The sequence below is a fragment of the Musca domestica genome, unplaced genomic scaffold (genome assembly GCF_030504385.1).
Source record: "Musca domestica strain aabys unplaced genomic scaffold, Musca_domestica.polishedcontigs.V.1.1 8, whole genome shotgun sequence".
NCBI lineage: Eukaryota > Metazoa > Arthropoda > Insecta > Diptera > Muscidae > Musca > Musca domestica.
Genome location: NW_026712409.1, coordinates 8,451,311 through 8,467,705, shown reverse-complemented (window position 1 = coordinate 8,467,705; position 16,395 = coordinate 8,451,311). Strand labels below are relative to the sequence as shown.

The 16,395-nt window shown below is 39.1% G+C and overlaps 1 protein-coding gene across 1 annotated transcript in view; it reads left to right on the top strand.

Annotated features, from left to right (window-relative positions):
• LOC101893958 (uncharacterized) overlaps positions 1–16,395 on the top strand; it is a 262,614-nt gene that overhangs the window by 183,961 nt on the left and 62,258 nt on the right. The window contains exon 4 of the mRNA XM_020036679.2: positions 9,753–10,077. Within this exon, the coding sequence (XP_019892238.1) occupies positions 9,753–10,077 (325 nt within the window). The remainder of the gene's footprint in view (positions 1–9,752; positions 10,078–16,395) is intronic.

Here is a 16,395-nt window from a genome sequence, read left to right as displayed (position 1 = left end):
GCAAAAAAAAAATATTTTTTTTTTTAAATTCGACGTTTTGTGGGGGAGGTCCCAAAAGGAGTGGACCGATATTGTCCATCTTAACAACAGACCTTGGGTTAATAGAAATATTGGGATGTGTGCAATTTGAAGACAATCGGACTCTTACATCACATTTTATGAGAGTTGTAATTATTCGAGATTTTGACCATTTGTGTGGGGGTACTTGATGGAGTGGACCGATATAGTCCATTTTTACACCTGACCTAGCACTTACGCAAATATTAGGATTTGCAAAGTTGAAGCAAATTCGAATTATCCTTTCTCTTTCTGTGCAGAAAATATATTTTTTGAAAATTTCGATCTTTTGTGGGGGAGGTACCAGAAGGATTCGACCGATATTGTCCGTCTCCGAATTCGATCAAAGTTTGACAAAAATATTACGATGTACCAAGTTTGGACTAAATCGGTTACTCCCTTCTAGAGTAGTCGTGCGCACCAACCATACAGACGGGCGGACGGACGGACGGACATCGCTAGATCGACTCCAAATGTCCTAAAACGGATTTGGTCCAAAGAGACCATTATTTCGGTGAGGCACGTTTTGGCCGTATCAAGTGATATACCCCCTCTGCAGCCATATGGCTGAGGGTAAAAAAGAAGGAAAAACCAAAATGCCAAACTGTAGCCAATGCGCTTTGTAAATTTCGGGTTAATTTTTCCTTCATATTTATTATTAGAAAATACTGTTAAATGGAACTTTTCCAAACAGGTGGAAGTGGATTTAAAACCCAGAGAATTCAAACCACAAAGATCTACCCGATTCGTTTAGGATTAATAGTTGAGTCCCTTAAAAAATCCAAAATCTGTGATGCTTCATTAAATAGTAGCTTCAACTGAAACATGCCAATATTCGATCCTGTCCCGAATGAAAACAAAATACAGATGTATTCAAAATTTCTTTCATCTGAAATTATTGCGGACATTGTCGGTATTTGAAAAAGACCGATAGTGGAATTCTCTAATTAACTTTTTGAGTTACCGACAAAAGTCGGTAAAACTAAAATGCTTATAATTTCGGTAATTTACGAAATTTCTCGGTAAGTTAGTGAAGTAAAACCTGTCGAGAGATACCAATGTTTTCAACTTTAACTTCTTTTTTAAATTAAAATTTTGAGCCTCAAAGTTACCGATTTTTGTCGGTAACTCAAAAAGTGAGTTAGAAAATACCACTTGAGGACCAGGCAGTTCACAAATCTTAGAATTACACTATAAACTTCATGGTGATTAGTTTGTAATATTACAAATGGAATGACAAGTACAGGACACATAAGTATATCATAAAATTCCTTTAGTTCAAAAAACAAATCTCAACTTATATTTTTTGTCGGCTTTTTAATCAACCTCTCAAAATATTAAAAAAAATCTGGCAAAGTAAGTTCATCTGCATCAATTTTACAGGAAATCCAATTTTCCATCTCTGAAACTAATTCTAGATCTCGAAGACACAAGGAATACTCCCACTTCAATTACTAACTTTACAACTTCAATCTAAACAAAGCCACCAACAGCCACAACCAAACTTCGTTATCATTTAACACAGATCTGGAGATTTCAACGGCAATTGTAAGCCAGCCAGCCATTCATTCATAAATTTTCCTGAAAATTGCCACAAAAAAGTATTTCTCAACACAAAAGCTTTTAAGCCTTTATGACTTGGACAATTTCTGTCAACAATCGTCAATCGCGTTGGGAGCAGCAGCAAAAACTAAATATATCAGCATTACTTTGCGAAAAAAAAAACAGAAAAAAATAACTGAATTCAACGAAACCAGTCACAAGCGACCAAGTGCCTCAATTTTTATTGGAGAGCCAAAAAAAAAATCAACTAAAAAATCTCCAATCCAAGTTGTTGGCAATAGACACAAAATCGCCAAACAACAAAACAAAAAACAAGTCTTTGACACTTTAATTGTGGAACTGAAAATTATACTGAATGTTACTGCCCACTTGCTGTCAATTTTTGAGCGTTTGCTGTTCGCTTTTTTCGCATTCGTTGAGCACACATTTCATTCACGTTTAGCTTTGCCTCAGTTCAGTTCGTTGAGCACAAATGTAAAGAGCCACAGCCAAGCGTGGCGAAGTCCATGGCAAATACCTTTGAAAATGTGTCACTAATGTGTACCAATGCCCGGACGGTCGGTCGGTTGGTTGGTTGGTTGGTTGGTTGCCCAGATGAAGTAGTTGTGGCAAATGCATCTAACATCAACTGCATTTGAAAATCAGCCAACAAACACCAACAACAACAACAACTCTCAAAACATTTTGTTTGAAATGCCTTTTTTTTTGAAAAATCCATGAATTCATCCATGGTGTCACTTGATATCTGCATTGGGAAATATTCCAACATTCAAACGTGTGAGCATTTAGTTTGGAGTGCGTTGCAATTTAACGTGGGCAGCGCAAAAACAGTTAACAGTGGTTAGCAAATGAAAAATAAATTTTGTAACATTTTAATAAATTTACAGAAATGGTGCATACTTTTAGGCAGGAGCAAGCCAAGCATCTTCATCTTTAAGAATCACTTTTTAAATCCATTGCATATTGGTGGATTTTTTTATAATCAGAAGCTAAAAATATTTCAAAATGTAGAGCATACTTTTAGGCAGTTAGGCCACTACGGCGATCTCTCTTCATTTAAAATCCTTTGAGGGGCATGTATGCTATAAATCACTTTTATATTGATGTTCGATCTGTATAGGTAATTTATTTCAAATTGTGGTGCATACTTTTAGGTAAACTCAGATTTTGCTAATCAGCTCTAAATGTATTATTTTAGCCAGGCGTACATACCAATTGGCTTTTGTTTTTAGGCTCTTCTTAAATGTGTTGTCTGTACGGAGATTTTCTTCTGTAAATAAAAACATTATAAGATGTGCGGCATACTTTTAGGTAATTCAAAAAGCCATCAATCTGCTTTCTTTTAAAATCGTCCAAGGGCTTCTATATTCATATCTTTTACTCTCGGCCATATGGCTAGAGAGGGTATATATCATTTGATACGGTCAAAACGTGCCTAGTCGAAATAAAGGTTCTAGAACCTAGGTCTCTTTGGACCAAATCCATTTAAGGACATTTGGAGTCGATCTAGCGATGTCCATTGTCCGTTCGTCTGGCACGTGCGCACGATAACCCTCGAAGGGAGTGTCCGATTTGGTCCAAACTTGGTACATCGTAATGTTTTTTGTCAAACTTATATCGAGTTCGGAGATGGGCAATATCAATTCACTCCTTCTGGTACCTCCCCAACAAATAGTCGAAATTTTCAAAAATATATACTTTTTGCACAAAAAGAGAAACGATAATCCGATTTTGCTCCAACTTTGCAAATCCTAATATTTGCGCCAGCGCTAGGTCACGTGTGAAAATGGACAATATCGGCCCACTCCATCAAGTACCTCCCCCACAAATGGTCAAAATTTTGAATAATTACAACTCTCAGAAAATGTGATGTAAGAGTCCGATTGTCTTCAAATTTCACACATCCTAATATTTATATTAACCCAAGGTCTGGTGTTAAGATGGGCAAAATCGATCCACTCCTTCTGGCACCTTCCCCACAAATGGTCGAAATTTGCAAAAAAAAAAATATTTTCTGCACAGAAAGGGAAGCAATAATCCAATTTTGCTCTAATTTTGCAAATCCTAATATTTGCGTCAGTTCTCGTGCCAAAATGGATAATATCGGCCCACTCCATCAAGTACCTCCCCCACAGAGGGTCACAATTTTGAATAATTACAACTCTCATAAAATGTGATGTAAGAGTCCAATTTTGTTCTAATTTAACACATCCCAATAATTTTATTAACCCAAAGTGTGGTGTTAAGATGGAATATATCGGTCCACTCCTTTTAGTACCTCCCCCAAAAAAAAGTTCGAAATTTTGAACATTTATTAAGTTCATAAAACGCGAAATAATTATTCGATTCCATTTAGACTTGGCACATCTGAATATTTCTATAAACACAGGATCTGTTATAAAGCCGGTAGAGATCGGACCAATTCTTCTGGTACCCCCCCTACAAAGGGTCAAAGTTTATAATAACCAAAATGTTTATAAAATCCGAAATAAACATCAGGTTCTCTTTATATTTCACACATTCCATTATTTCTTTTCATACAAGATCTGTTGTGAAGATGGGATGTGTCAGTCCTCTCCTTCTGGTACCATCCCTACAAAGGGTCAAAATGTTGAATATCCATGGAGCTCATAAAACGCAAAATTAACATCCGATTCCATTCAGAGTTTGCACATCTCAATATTTCCATCAGCACAAAAACGAGTTATTTTTATCCATTTTTTTCATATATAACGAAAAGTAATATGAGATATGGTGCATACTTTTAGGCGTTCCAAACATTGTTAATCTATATTGTGTTAAAATTATTTAAGTGGACTATACCAAGTTTTAAACCATCTCTTCTATATTTATTGCTCACTTGTATATCCCATAATTTCAGATTATGGTGTATACTTTTAGGCAGACATTAATTTCGCAAGTCAATTATGATTGTATAATGTTGGCTAGGCGCATGCATCGTTTAGTGTCTGTTATAAACTCCATCTTAAATCGGGTTTCCGTAACGAGTTTTTGTATCTGTACCTAATAATGCTATAATTTGTGGTGCATACTTTTAGGCACTCGGCAACTTTGTTTATCACTTTTATTTTAAAATCATCTTATACGACTTGTAGATTCATTATTAATTTTTAACAATCATTTTCATAATGATTCTTTATCCTTTATGAATTTTTATTTCACATTATAGTGCATATTTTTAGGCAGTCGATGATTTATCCCTAGAATTTAAAAGTGCATTATTAAAGCATGTATACGTCGTTTGGAGTCTGTGTTAAAATACATTTTCTAGAAGCTTGGAGTCTGTTTTAAAATACATTTTCCAGAAGCTAAGTGTATCGATTTTATTCTTCTATGGTCTAAACTAGCATGAATTCTGGTGCATACTTTTAGGCAGACCAACAATTTTTGATCTCCCTTATTTTAGCATCCGTTTATGTAAATCATTTTTATGTTGATTGTTTATTTTGTAGTTTCAAAAGATTTAATTTCAGATAGTGATGCATAATTTTAGGTATCCTCTGATTTCGATACTAATTTTTGATTGTTTTTATTTGCAGATAAAAGATAAAAAATACCTATGTTTTCTGAATGAGAATTGGTATTTTAGGATTAATAGTTAAGATTAGATAAATGTTACATACGAGTATCTTCATATAAAAAAATATGTTATTGTACGATGCATACTTCTAGGCTAGCTGAAAATTTAACAGATTTTATATTTCAATTTTTCTTTGCACATCACCACTGTTTGCCTAAAGGCCATTCAAGTTTTCTAGCAGACAGTTGGACGTTGCAAACAACCTCAAATCTCCAGACACTGCGGCGGGGCTCATTCATGACTGCAACAGCTGTTGTTGGTGGTGCTGCCGATGTGACAAACTTCTTCCCCATTTACATGGAAACGTGTTTACTTTTTCATTTTATTTTTATTTATTTTTTATTTTTTGTGGAAATAAGTGGACGACGAATGATATATGACTAAGAAAAAAACGAAAAAAAAACACTCCAAACAAAATACAAATCTCTGGAAATGTCAAAAGCGGTAAATTAAATTAAATTAAATTACTTTGGAAATAATAATCAAAAACTAAGCAGCAACAACAACAACTGAAAATCATATGTGTGCGCACCTCAAAACCATAAGCCGAACAACACCGAAAATAATCATGGAAAATGTCAAATATTGCTTATTAGACCATATATGAGCGCAAAAGTACTCTGGCTCAGGTACCCCTTTTTGTCGAAGACTGCAACTGTATTTAGGCGTTAATTTATCGTCTGACACGTCACTGTCACAAAACCGACAAGCAGCACATTAATCTACTGATGTGGAGTTTTTTTTTTGTTTCTTTTGGTTGCTCTCTTGCGATTTGTGTTTCCAGTTTTCTTAGTTGTCATTTTCGGTTTGTTTGTTTGCTGTTGTTGGTGTTGTTGCTCGTTTGAGAAACAAACCCACAAAAATCGACATCAAAAGGCATTTGGCATTTTTTGCACATTTCCTCAGATCGAAGTGTCATTTTATGCATTGAAATGTCGAAGATATTATTTTGAATTTTCAATTATATCTTTGGAGATTTTTTGGGGGTTTCAAAAAAAATATTTTTGGCGTGTTTAAGAGGATACTATCAGTAATATGGCTCGAAGTGGTAAGGATGAGCTGAATAGAATCTCTTTGGATGAGATTAAGGAAGTGTCTATAGATGAGACGAGCTGAAGGCGAGTGAGTCTCAATCGACGACCTGAATGCCAGGGAGTCTCAATAGAAGAGCTGAAGGTCAGAGAGTCTCTACAGAAGAGCTGAAGACCAGGGAGTCTCTATAGGCGAGCCGTAAGCCATGGAGTCTCTTTAGACGAAATGGAAGCCAGAGAGTCCATATAGACGAGCTGAAGGCCAGGAAGTCTCTATAAACAAGCTGAAAGCCAGGGAGTCTCTATAGACGAGCTGAAGGGCCAGGGAGTCTCTATAGACGAGCTGAAGGGCCAGGGAGTCTCTATAGACGAGCTGAAGGGCCAGAGAGTCTCTATAGACGAGCTGAAGGGCCAGAGAGTCTCTATAGACGAGCTGAAGGGCCAGAGAGTCTCTATAGACGAGCTGAAGGGCCAGGGAGCCTCTATAGACGAGCTGAAGGGCCAGGGAGCCTCTATAGACGAGCTGAAGGGCCAGGGAGTCTCTATAGACGAGCTGAAGGGCCAGGGAGTCTCTATAGACGAGCTGAAGGGCCAGGGAGTCTCTATAGACGAGCTGAAGGGCCAGGGAGTCTCTATAGACGAGCTGAAGGGCCAGGGAGTCTCTATAGACGAGCTGAAGGGCCAGGGAGTCTCTATAGACGAGCTGAAGGGCCAGGGAGTCTCTATAGACGAGCTGAAGGGCCAGGGAGTCTCTATAGACGAGCTGAAGGGCCAGGGAGTCTCTATAGACGAGCTGAAGGGCCAGGGAGTCTCTATAGACGAGCTGAAGGGCCAGGGAGTCTCTATAGACGAGCTGAAGGGACAGGGAGTCTCTATAGACGAGCTGAAGGGCCAGGGAGTCTCTATAGACGAGCTGAAGGGCCAGGGAGTCTCTATAGACGAGCTGAAGGGCCAGGGAGTCTCTATAGACGAGCTGAAGGGCCAGGGAGTCTCTATAGACTACGGCGGCATACAAAATATATTTTTTTTATTTTTATTTATTTATTTACATATATATATATATATATTTTTTTTTTTTTTTTTATTTTTAACAACTCTCTATGACGAAATACCAGCTTAAAAATAATTCCAAACAACAAGATATGTTATTATATTTTTTTGTTTATGTTTTTTTTTTTTTTTTTTTTTTTTTTTCTCAACATAACATACATTTTTTTGGATGAATGGCTACATTCGTATTATGTCGGCATGGCAGTCAGTCATTCAGGCTGCCAACAGCCAGCCAGGTTGCTTGCCAACTTGTCTATCTTGTTATTGTCGATTGCATTGCGTTAACTATTCTCTCTGTTCGGCACTGCAATGGGTTTGGTGTTATCGGTGTTCACTGCTCGCTCACACACCGTCGCTGATATTGATTTCAATTGACATTTTAATCTGCAAAATTCGTTGAATTTTTATTTTCATTTTCATGTGCGGTTGTTGTTGTTGTTGGGTATTACTATTATTGTTGTTGTTGTTGTTGAATATTAAATTGAATTAAATCTGCATATTTAATGGTCGAATGAACTTCTCATTCACATATATCCATTTACATTATTAGCATTTGGCTATGAAATTCAAAAATCTGTGCTGACGTGAATGAATCGACAGCCAGACAGATATCCATATTTTTGATTTGTTTCGAAAAAAAAGAAAACGAACAAATTCATATGAAATCAAAAGGAAAAGTTGTAAATCTAATACAAGATTTCAATTGGAATATGTTGCATACATAATTAGGGATTTTTTGTTTGGTTATTCTGGCAACAAATGAAAAAAAGGAGCAAATTTGCTAAGTAGTAGTGAGTTATGGAAATTCTAGTTATGAATTAGATGGTGGAATTTTAAATTTAGAGAGAGTGTCCATAAATAAGCTAGAGGTCAGAGAGTCTCCATAAAAGAGCTAGAGGCCAGAGAGTCTCCATAAAAGAGCTGGAGGCCAGGGAGTCTCTATAGACGAGCTGGAGGCCAGGGAGTCTCTATGGACGAGCTGGAGGCCAGGGAGTCTCTATAGACGAGCTGGAGGCCAGGGAGTCTCTATAGACGAGCTGGAGGCCATGGAGTCTCTATAAACGAGCTGGAGGCCAGGGAGTCTCCATAAAAGAGCTAGAGGCCAGAGAGTCTCTATAGAGGAGCTGGAGGCCAGAGAGTCTCTATAGAGGAGGTGGAGGCCAGAGAGTCTCTATAGAGGAGCTGGAGGCCAGAGAGTCTCTATAGAGGAGCTGGAGGCCAGAGAGTCTCTATAGAGGAGCTGGAGGCCAGAGAGTCTCTATAGAGGAGCTGGAGGCCAGAGAGTCTCTATAGAGGAGCTGGAGGCCAGAGAGTCTCTATAGACGAGCTGGGGGCCACAGAGTCTCTATAGACGAGCTGGGGGCCACAGAGTCTCTATAGACGAGCTGGGGGCCACAGAGTCTCTATAGACGAGCTGGGGGCCACAGAGTCTCTATAGACGAGCTGGGGGCCACAGAGTCTCTATAGACGAGCTGGAGGTCAGGGAGCAGTCCCTATAGACGAGCTGGAGGCCTGGCTCTGTAGACGACCTGGAGGTCAGGCTCTACAGACGACCTGGAGGCCAAAAGTCTACAGAGAGAGATTTTTTCTATGCGAAAAATTCTACAGACCCTTGAGAGTCTGTGAGATTTTTTCTATGCGAAAAAAGTCTACTCACCCTGGATGGTCTGTGAGACTTTTTCTATGCGAAAAAAGTCTACAGACCCTGGATGGTCTGTGAGATTTTTTTCTATGCGAAAAAAGTCTACAGACCCTGGAGGGTCTGTGAGATTTTTTTCTATGCGAAAAAAAAGTCTACAGACCCTGGAGGGTCTGTGAGATTTTTTCAATGCGAATAAAAAAGTCTACAGACCCTGGAGGGTCTGTGAGATTTTTTTCTGGAGTGTTTGCGAGATTTTTTTCCATAAAAATGTACCGATTTTCATATATGAAGTACTGTTACTGGCCTGTTTTCAAACAGCTCAAATTCAAAGATTAACCCTCTCGGTGTATCCTTGAATTTTTTGTGTCCAAATAATAATCTAAATTAAGTTGTAACAACTCTTTAAGTTCCATATCTTCATTACTCGTTTCTGGGCACCAATCTCCCGGATGTCTTCATTAGGCGTATTCCCAGAATAGCTCTATTTAAAGCAGTTTTAAAAATCTCCATTAAATATCTAAAAATAGTTCCCTCACTCATTTCTGTTACCCTTCTTGAACATGTAACTAAAGGAAAAAATGGGGGACAAAGCACAGGCACACACTTTGTTGTCCTTATCTCTCTTCCTCTCTACCCCCAACTCCATCATCACAGCACCAGACATGTATGACAGACAATTTCATATTTTTCTGCATTGCATTTTTTATTTAATATTTAATTGTTTGTCTGGCAAGTGTCTCCTTCATGGCTTGTTCTGCTGTTTTTCTTTGTCTCATTTTTGTTTTCTTTTCTCGTTCTCTTCTTGCAGACAACTTGGCATCAAAGAATGCGAAGACGATGACAAAGATGATTTGCATGCGAATGCGTTCGCACCACCCACCAATTATATTAAAATATCTCAAGGAAAGATACAATTAGTGCATCAGCCACCGCCGCCCTCATCGCCGGTGACGGCCGGGTATCCAACGACACCATCATCGCCGTCTGGCGGCGGCCACCAGCAACAGCCAACCTCGGCTGGAATGGTTATGTCTTCAACGTTGTCCTCAACAGCTACCACGGCAACCCTAAATGGTTATCATCGTACGACGTCAACGTCATCGTGTAACGGCAGTGAATCTCCCAGGGAAAAGGTAAGTGGTATCATCAGCAATAGCTCCCCCAAGAAGATAGTTAAATGGTACACCAATCACCACTACCAACAACACCGCAGAGCATAGAAGAGTAGCTAGAAGTAATCATTATTTAGAACTACTATCCACCTACCTACACTTAATGTGGGTACTACTTCTTCTTCTTCTTCTGCTGGTGCTCCTTTCATATCGACTACTTTTCATCTTTCCCAGCCACATCTCATCATCATCACCATCCTCTTCAACTACATCTTTATCTTCTTCATTGTCATTAGCATTGGCAGTTTCAGAGTAGCATTAAAATGTGGTTACGGTTACGCTTCTATTCTCCTCATTTGGCTTGTATTGTAGTTGGATTTGGAATCGGGCATTAAATCCAGATTTACTGGCCATGGAAATGTTTGTAGATTTTCAGATGATTTGTGGGGGATGTAAATAAATGTAATTTACACACACACACACACGCATACACATGTCTCTCTCTCTCCCTCCGAGATGTAACAAAGGCACAATTATGCTAGGAACACAATTGGAGCGAACGACGAATTTTTTCGCGGCGTATGTTCGTCGTCAAAAATAAAACACATATGTGTATATGGAGGTGCACACAATCACGGCACCGGCGAAAATTTCGTCGGTCGCCGCGAACTCAATTAGCTTTATTTCTATTTCATACGCCGGCGACCGGCGAACAAAACAGTACAAGGTGGCCATACTTGTACGAATTTTATGTGTTTTAGTAAATAAAGTTACTTTTTACTTTAAAATTTGTTATGGTCACTCTACTATCTGTTACTCGTATAAAAAAACATAATTAATTTGTTTATTTATTTGTGTACTTGCGCCTGAGTGAAGATGGATATCAGTGAATTTATAATAGAGAAGATGGACATAAGTGAAATTATAATAGAGAACGTAAAGAATTATGTGTTCTTGTATAATTCATTGTAGTCAACAAATGAGCAAAAAGTAAACAACTTCATCAGCTGTTTTATAATTTCGTCGGTATTGTGTTCCATACGACGAATTTTCGCGGCTCATTTTGTCGCCGCGTAGGGCGAAATTCGTCGTTCGCTCCAATTGTGTTCCTAGCATTATGCGGCAACATATTTTATCATTGTCGCTCCCTCCCCCTCCTCTGTCTCCTCCTCTCTTCCCGTAGTTATTTTCCAGAAATACTCTAGGAAATGGTTTGCGATTTTTGCGCTTTAAATGTTTCTTTGTCTCGGCTTCCTGCAACAGCTTCTTACAACAAGCTGTGCTCCAGCATAAAAATGTCTTTGAAATTCCGGAAAAATGGAAAGAAAAAATCCTTCCAAGAAACTGTTGCTGGAACGAGGAAGACGACGGAATTTTTTTCTAAAAAAATAGTTTCCCCAGAAAAAGAAAACATTTCTTTCTTTGTTTCCCCTCCCCTCCCTCCAACTAACATCTAAACATCCACCCAGCCATTAGTATGTCCTACAAAAGGAATAACTCAAAAGCTTATATCAATTAAAATGTTGCTGCGACTCGAGAAGCCAAAGCGAACACGGCGAAGAGAAGTAGAAGAAGGCAGAAAAGAGCAAACGAAATACAATCAAGTTCTATAGCGTTCAATGAACTTTTCTCATATTTTACAAGCCGAGCTGAGCTGAGCTGGGAAGGAGGCTGGCTGGCGGTTGCCAGACAGAACAGCAAAGAACACAACTGGAGGCAAGCAACTGCTACTGTTGCACTATTGACTGTTTAGCTGTTGCTGCTACCAGGCAGCAACAACAACAACAAAACTAAAATACAATTGTGTGCATGTTTTTTGCTGCTGGGTTTCAGGGCGATGACAATAAAACTACGCAATCGGATTTTTTTCTTTTGCGAAACGAAAATTGTTGAATTATACGAGGGTCGGACAAGGAGTCAAGACCCATTCGCAGACCCATTCGAGGTTCTGTAAAAAAAAACTCACAGATCCACTCTTTTCTTCGCCTAGAAAAAATCTCACAGACCCCCCGAGGTCTGGCCTGCAGCTCGTCTAAAGAGACTCACTGGCCTCCAGCTCGTCTATAGACACTCTCTGGCCTCCAGCTCGTCTATAGGCACTCTCTGGCCTCCAGCTCGTCTATAGACACTCTCTGGCCTCCAGCTCGTCTATAGACACTCTCTGGCCTCCAGCTCGTCTATAGAGACTCTCTGGCCACCAGCTCGTCTATAGAGACTCTCTGGCCACCAGCTCGTCTCTTGAGACTCCCTGGCCTTCAGCTCGCCTCTAGAGACTCCCTGGTGTTCAGCTTGCCTCTAGAGATTTCCTGGCCTTCAGCTTCTACAAACTCCCTGGCCTTCAGCTCGTCTATAGAGGCTCCCCGGCCTTCATCTCGTCTATGGAGACTCCCTGGCCACAAGCTCGTCTATGGAGACTCCCTGGCCACCAGCTCGTCTATGGAGACTCCCTGGCCACCAGCTCGTCTATGGAGACTCCCTGGGTTCCAGCTCGTCTACAGAGAATCTTTGTCATTTAGCTCGTCTATAAACACTCCCTGGCCTGCAGCCCGTCTATATATCTCTCAGACCCCCTAGGGTCTGTAGACTCTTTTTCGTCTAGAAAGAATCTCATAGACCCCCGAGGGTCTGTATCCTTTTTTTCGTCTATAGAAAAATCTCACAGAACCCCTGAGGGTCTGTCAATTTTTTTCGTCTACAGACCCTACCGGGGTTTTTTTTTGTCCAAAAAAATCTCAGAGACCCCCTGAGGGTCTGTAGACTTCTGGCACTAGGATCTGTGAGATTTTTGATTTTTCTTACTTTTTTAAACCTTCCCCAAATGTTCCCCCCTAACCGAACGTGATTGCACTTTTCTGGGTGCTTGGCAAACGAACTAAGTGAACAAAACGACAAACAAACAGAGTAATGACGACAATGAAACACAGCAACAAACAAACCGACAGACAGACTGAAACAGAAATGTAACAGAAGATGAAGTTTTCCAACAATTTATTGTTCACGTTTCACACAGCAACATATGTAACTTGCAACCCATACACACAGAGACACATACACATCTGAGTATGGGTTAAATGTCCTCTGCTGTTTTTGGAATACAGGCAAGCCATTCATACCTTCGTTGGAGCTCTTCGTGTGCATCATCAGGCGCTGGCATTGTTGCTGCCATTTATTTTCACTATTCCGAATGCAATGCGACAATAGTCAACTGGCGTTTGTGCCTTGGTTCTGCCCGACAATCGACAGTTCAAGACAATAGTGGAGTGGCATCATAGTTTGGTGAGAGAAGATGTTCGTTCTTTGTTTTTGGAATGAATTGTTCTTTGGAATGGATGCTGTTTCAAAATCAGGCTTTACACAGGAACTAACAGTATTCACTTTTAGCCGTGATGTTTGGCCAATGCAAACAACTTGGGAAAGGGGTTCCTCTCCTGGATTTATTTTATTGAAGTTTTTTTTCGAAATTTAATTTTACATTGGGCGCCACAATACGAGATTGGTGTAAATACCTTAGTTTTGCAAAGGGAATGCAGGAAATGGTCATGTTGATTCCCAGAACCTATCTTTACACCTTGTCCATTAATAGTGACAATTTATTGTCGGCTATTACCACCATTTGCATTTGCATAAACATTAAATGCCACAGTAGTAACCTGTGGCATTGGCCAGGGATGGAAACTTCTGTAGGAAAGCGATGGCAACTTTTTTTTTTTTTTTTTTTTTTTTTGAAGACCTCATACTCTTGAATGTGTCTCCAAAGACGGAGAATCTTTTATAATTTTCCCACATTGAAAAGGTCTTGAAACCTTATATTACAGGATCATGTTCCATACTGTCTTCTTTTCTTTACCATCTATTGAAAGAAGTATTTTTATTGGACCTTTATTGGCAGAAACAAGTTAAAGAGTATCAATCGGTATTGCCGACAGATGTATACCCCAGCGGATATTCGATATTATGGACTATATCGACTAATTCCTTCACTTTATATGAGATACCTGAAAATGTTAAAATCTGTCTTTTGGGAAATGTTAAAATCTGCGTGAGGTACCAGATATAGCCGACTGAAGAAATGGTCCGATCTCTACCATCTTTATAACAGATCTTGTGTTGTTGGAAATAATGAGATGTACCAAGTCTTAATGGAATCGGATGTTCATTTTTTTTATGGATATTCAAAATTTTGACCCCTTGTGGAGGGGTACCAGAAGGAGTGGACCGATATATTCCATCTTCCAGCAGATGTTGTGTTAGTAGAAATAATGGGATGTGAGAAATATGCTCAAATTTAGAGTTTTATAAGCTTCATGTATATTCAAAATTTTGACCCCTTGTGGGGGAGGTACCAGAAGGAGTGGACCGATATATTCCATATTCACAGCAGATCTTGTGTTAGTAGAAATAATGGCACGTGTGAAATATGAAGACAACCGTATTCTTACTTTCGATTTTATAATCGTTTTGGTTATTCAAGACATTGACCCTTTGTGGGGGAGGTACCAGGAGGAATAGTCCGATCTCTATCATCTCTATAACAGATCTTGTGTTGATGAAAAATATTGAAATGTACCCAGTCTGAATGGAATCGGATGTTATTTTCGCATTTTATGAGATTCACGGTCATTCAAAATTTGTACCCTTTGTAGCGGAGGTACCAGAAGGAGTGGACCGATATATCCCACACACAGCAGATCTTGTGTTGGTAGAAATAATAAGATGTGTGAAATATGAAGAGAGTCGTATTACTTACTTCGGAATTTATAATCGATACTTTGACCCTTTGTGGGGGAGGTACCAGAAGGAATGGTCCGATCTGCACCATTTTTAAAACAGATCTGGATCTGTTGATAAAAATATTGAGATTTACCAAGTCTGAATAAAATCGTGGATATTCGAAATTTTGACCCTTTGTGGGGGAGGTACTTGATGGAGTGGATCGATATTGTCCATTTTCGCATCTGACCTAGAACTGAGGAAAATATTGGGATTTCCCAAGTTGGAACAAAATAGGATTATCCTTTCTCTTTCTGTGCAGTAAAGTATTTTTTTTAAATTTCGACCTTTTGTGGGGGAGGTACCAGAAGGAGTGGACCGATATATTTCGCTTTCACACCAGGCCTTGGGCTAATTAAAATATTGCGATGTGTGTAATTTGAAGACAATCCGACTCTCACATCACTTTTAATAAGAATTTTAATTATTCAAAATGTTGACCCTTTGTGGTGGAGGTACTTGATGGAGTAAGCCCATATTGTCCATTTTCACACCTAACCCAGCACTGATGCAAATATTAGGATTTGCAAAATTGGAGCAAAATCGGATTATCCTTTCTCTTTCTGTGCAGAAAAATATTTTTTTTTCAAAATGTCGTCCTTTTGTGTGGGAGCTACCAGAAGGAGTGGACCAATATTTCCCATCTCCGAACTCATTCTAAGTTTGATAATAATATTACGATGTACCAAGTTTGGACCAAATCGGATACTCCCTTCGAGAGTTTTTTTTTTTTTTTGAAAATGTCGACGTTTTGTTTGGGAGGTACCAGAAGGAGTGGACCGATACTGCCCATCTCCGAGCTCGATTTATGTTCGATAATAATATTACGATGTACCACCTCCCTTCGAGAGTTTCTTTTTTTTTTTTGAAAATTTAGACATCTTGTGGGGTAGGTACCAGAAGGGGTGGACTGATATTGCCCATCTCCGAACTTGATCTAAGTTCGATAATAATATTATGATGTACCAAATCCCTTCGAGAGTTTTTTTTTTTTTTTGAAAATGTTGACCTTTTGTATGGGAGGTACCGGAAGAAGTGGACCGATATTGCTCATATCCGAACTTGATCTAAGTTTGATAATAATATTACGACCTACCAAGATAGGACCAAAACGGACGGACGGACATCGCTAGATCTACTCCAAATGTCCTAAACGGATTTGGTTCAAAGAGACCTAGGGTCTAAAACCGTTATTTCGATGAGGCAGGTTTTGGCCGTATCAAATGATATAGACGCTCTCCAGCCATATGCCTGAGGGTATGAAAAATTTATATATCATCTACTTAAGCATGGGAGGAGAGTAAGGAAATCTCCCATTGAAGGAAGGCTGTTGTTTTACAAAACTTTCTTTATGAGGGAAGATTTCCTAGATACCAAAGGCGGAACTTTTATGGGTCTATTAAAAATTTAATATATAAAAATGTATTTTTTGTAAATTTATGTTATCCATCCCTGGCACCTATGATTCTCTAGACTTTATTTACTTTTTACTGTCAGTTTCGTTTAGTAGATTTCAAAATAAAAAACGTACGAACAAAACTACAAAACATAAAAGACAAAACGATAATA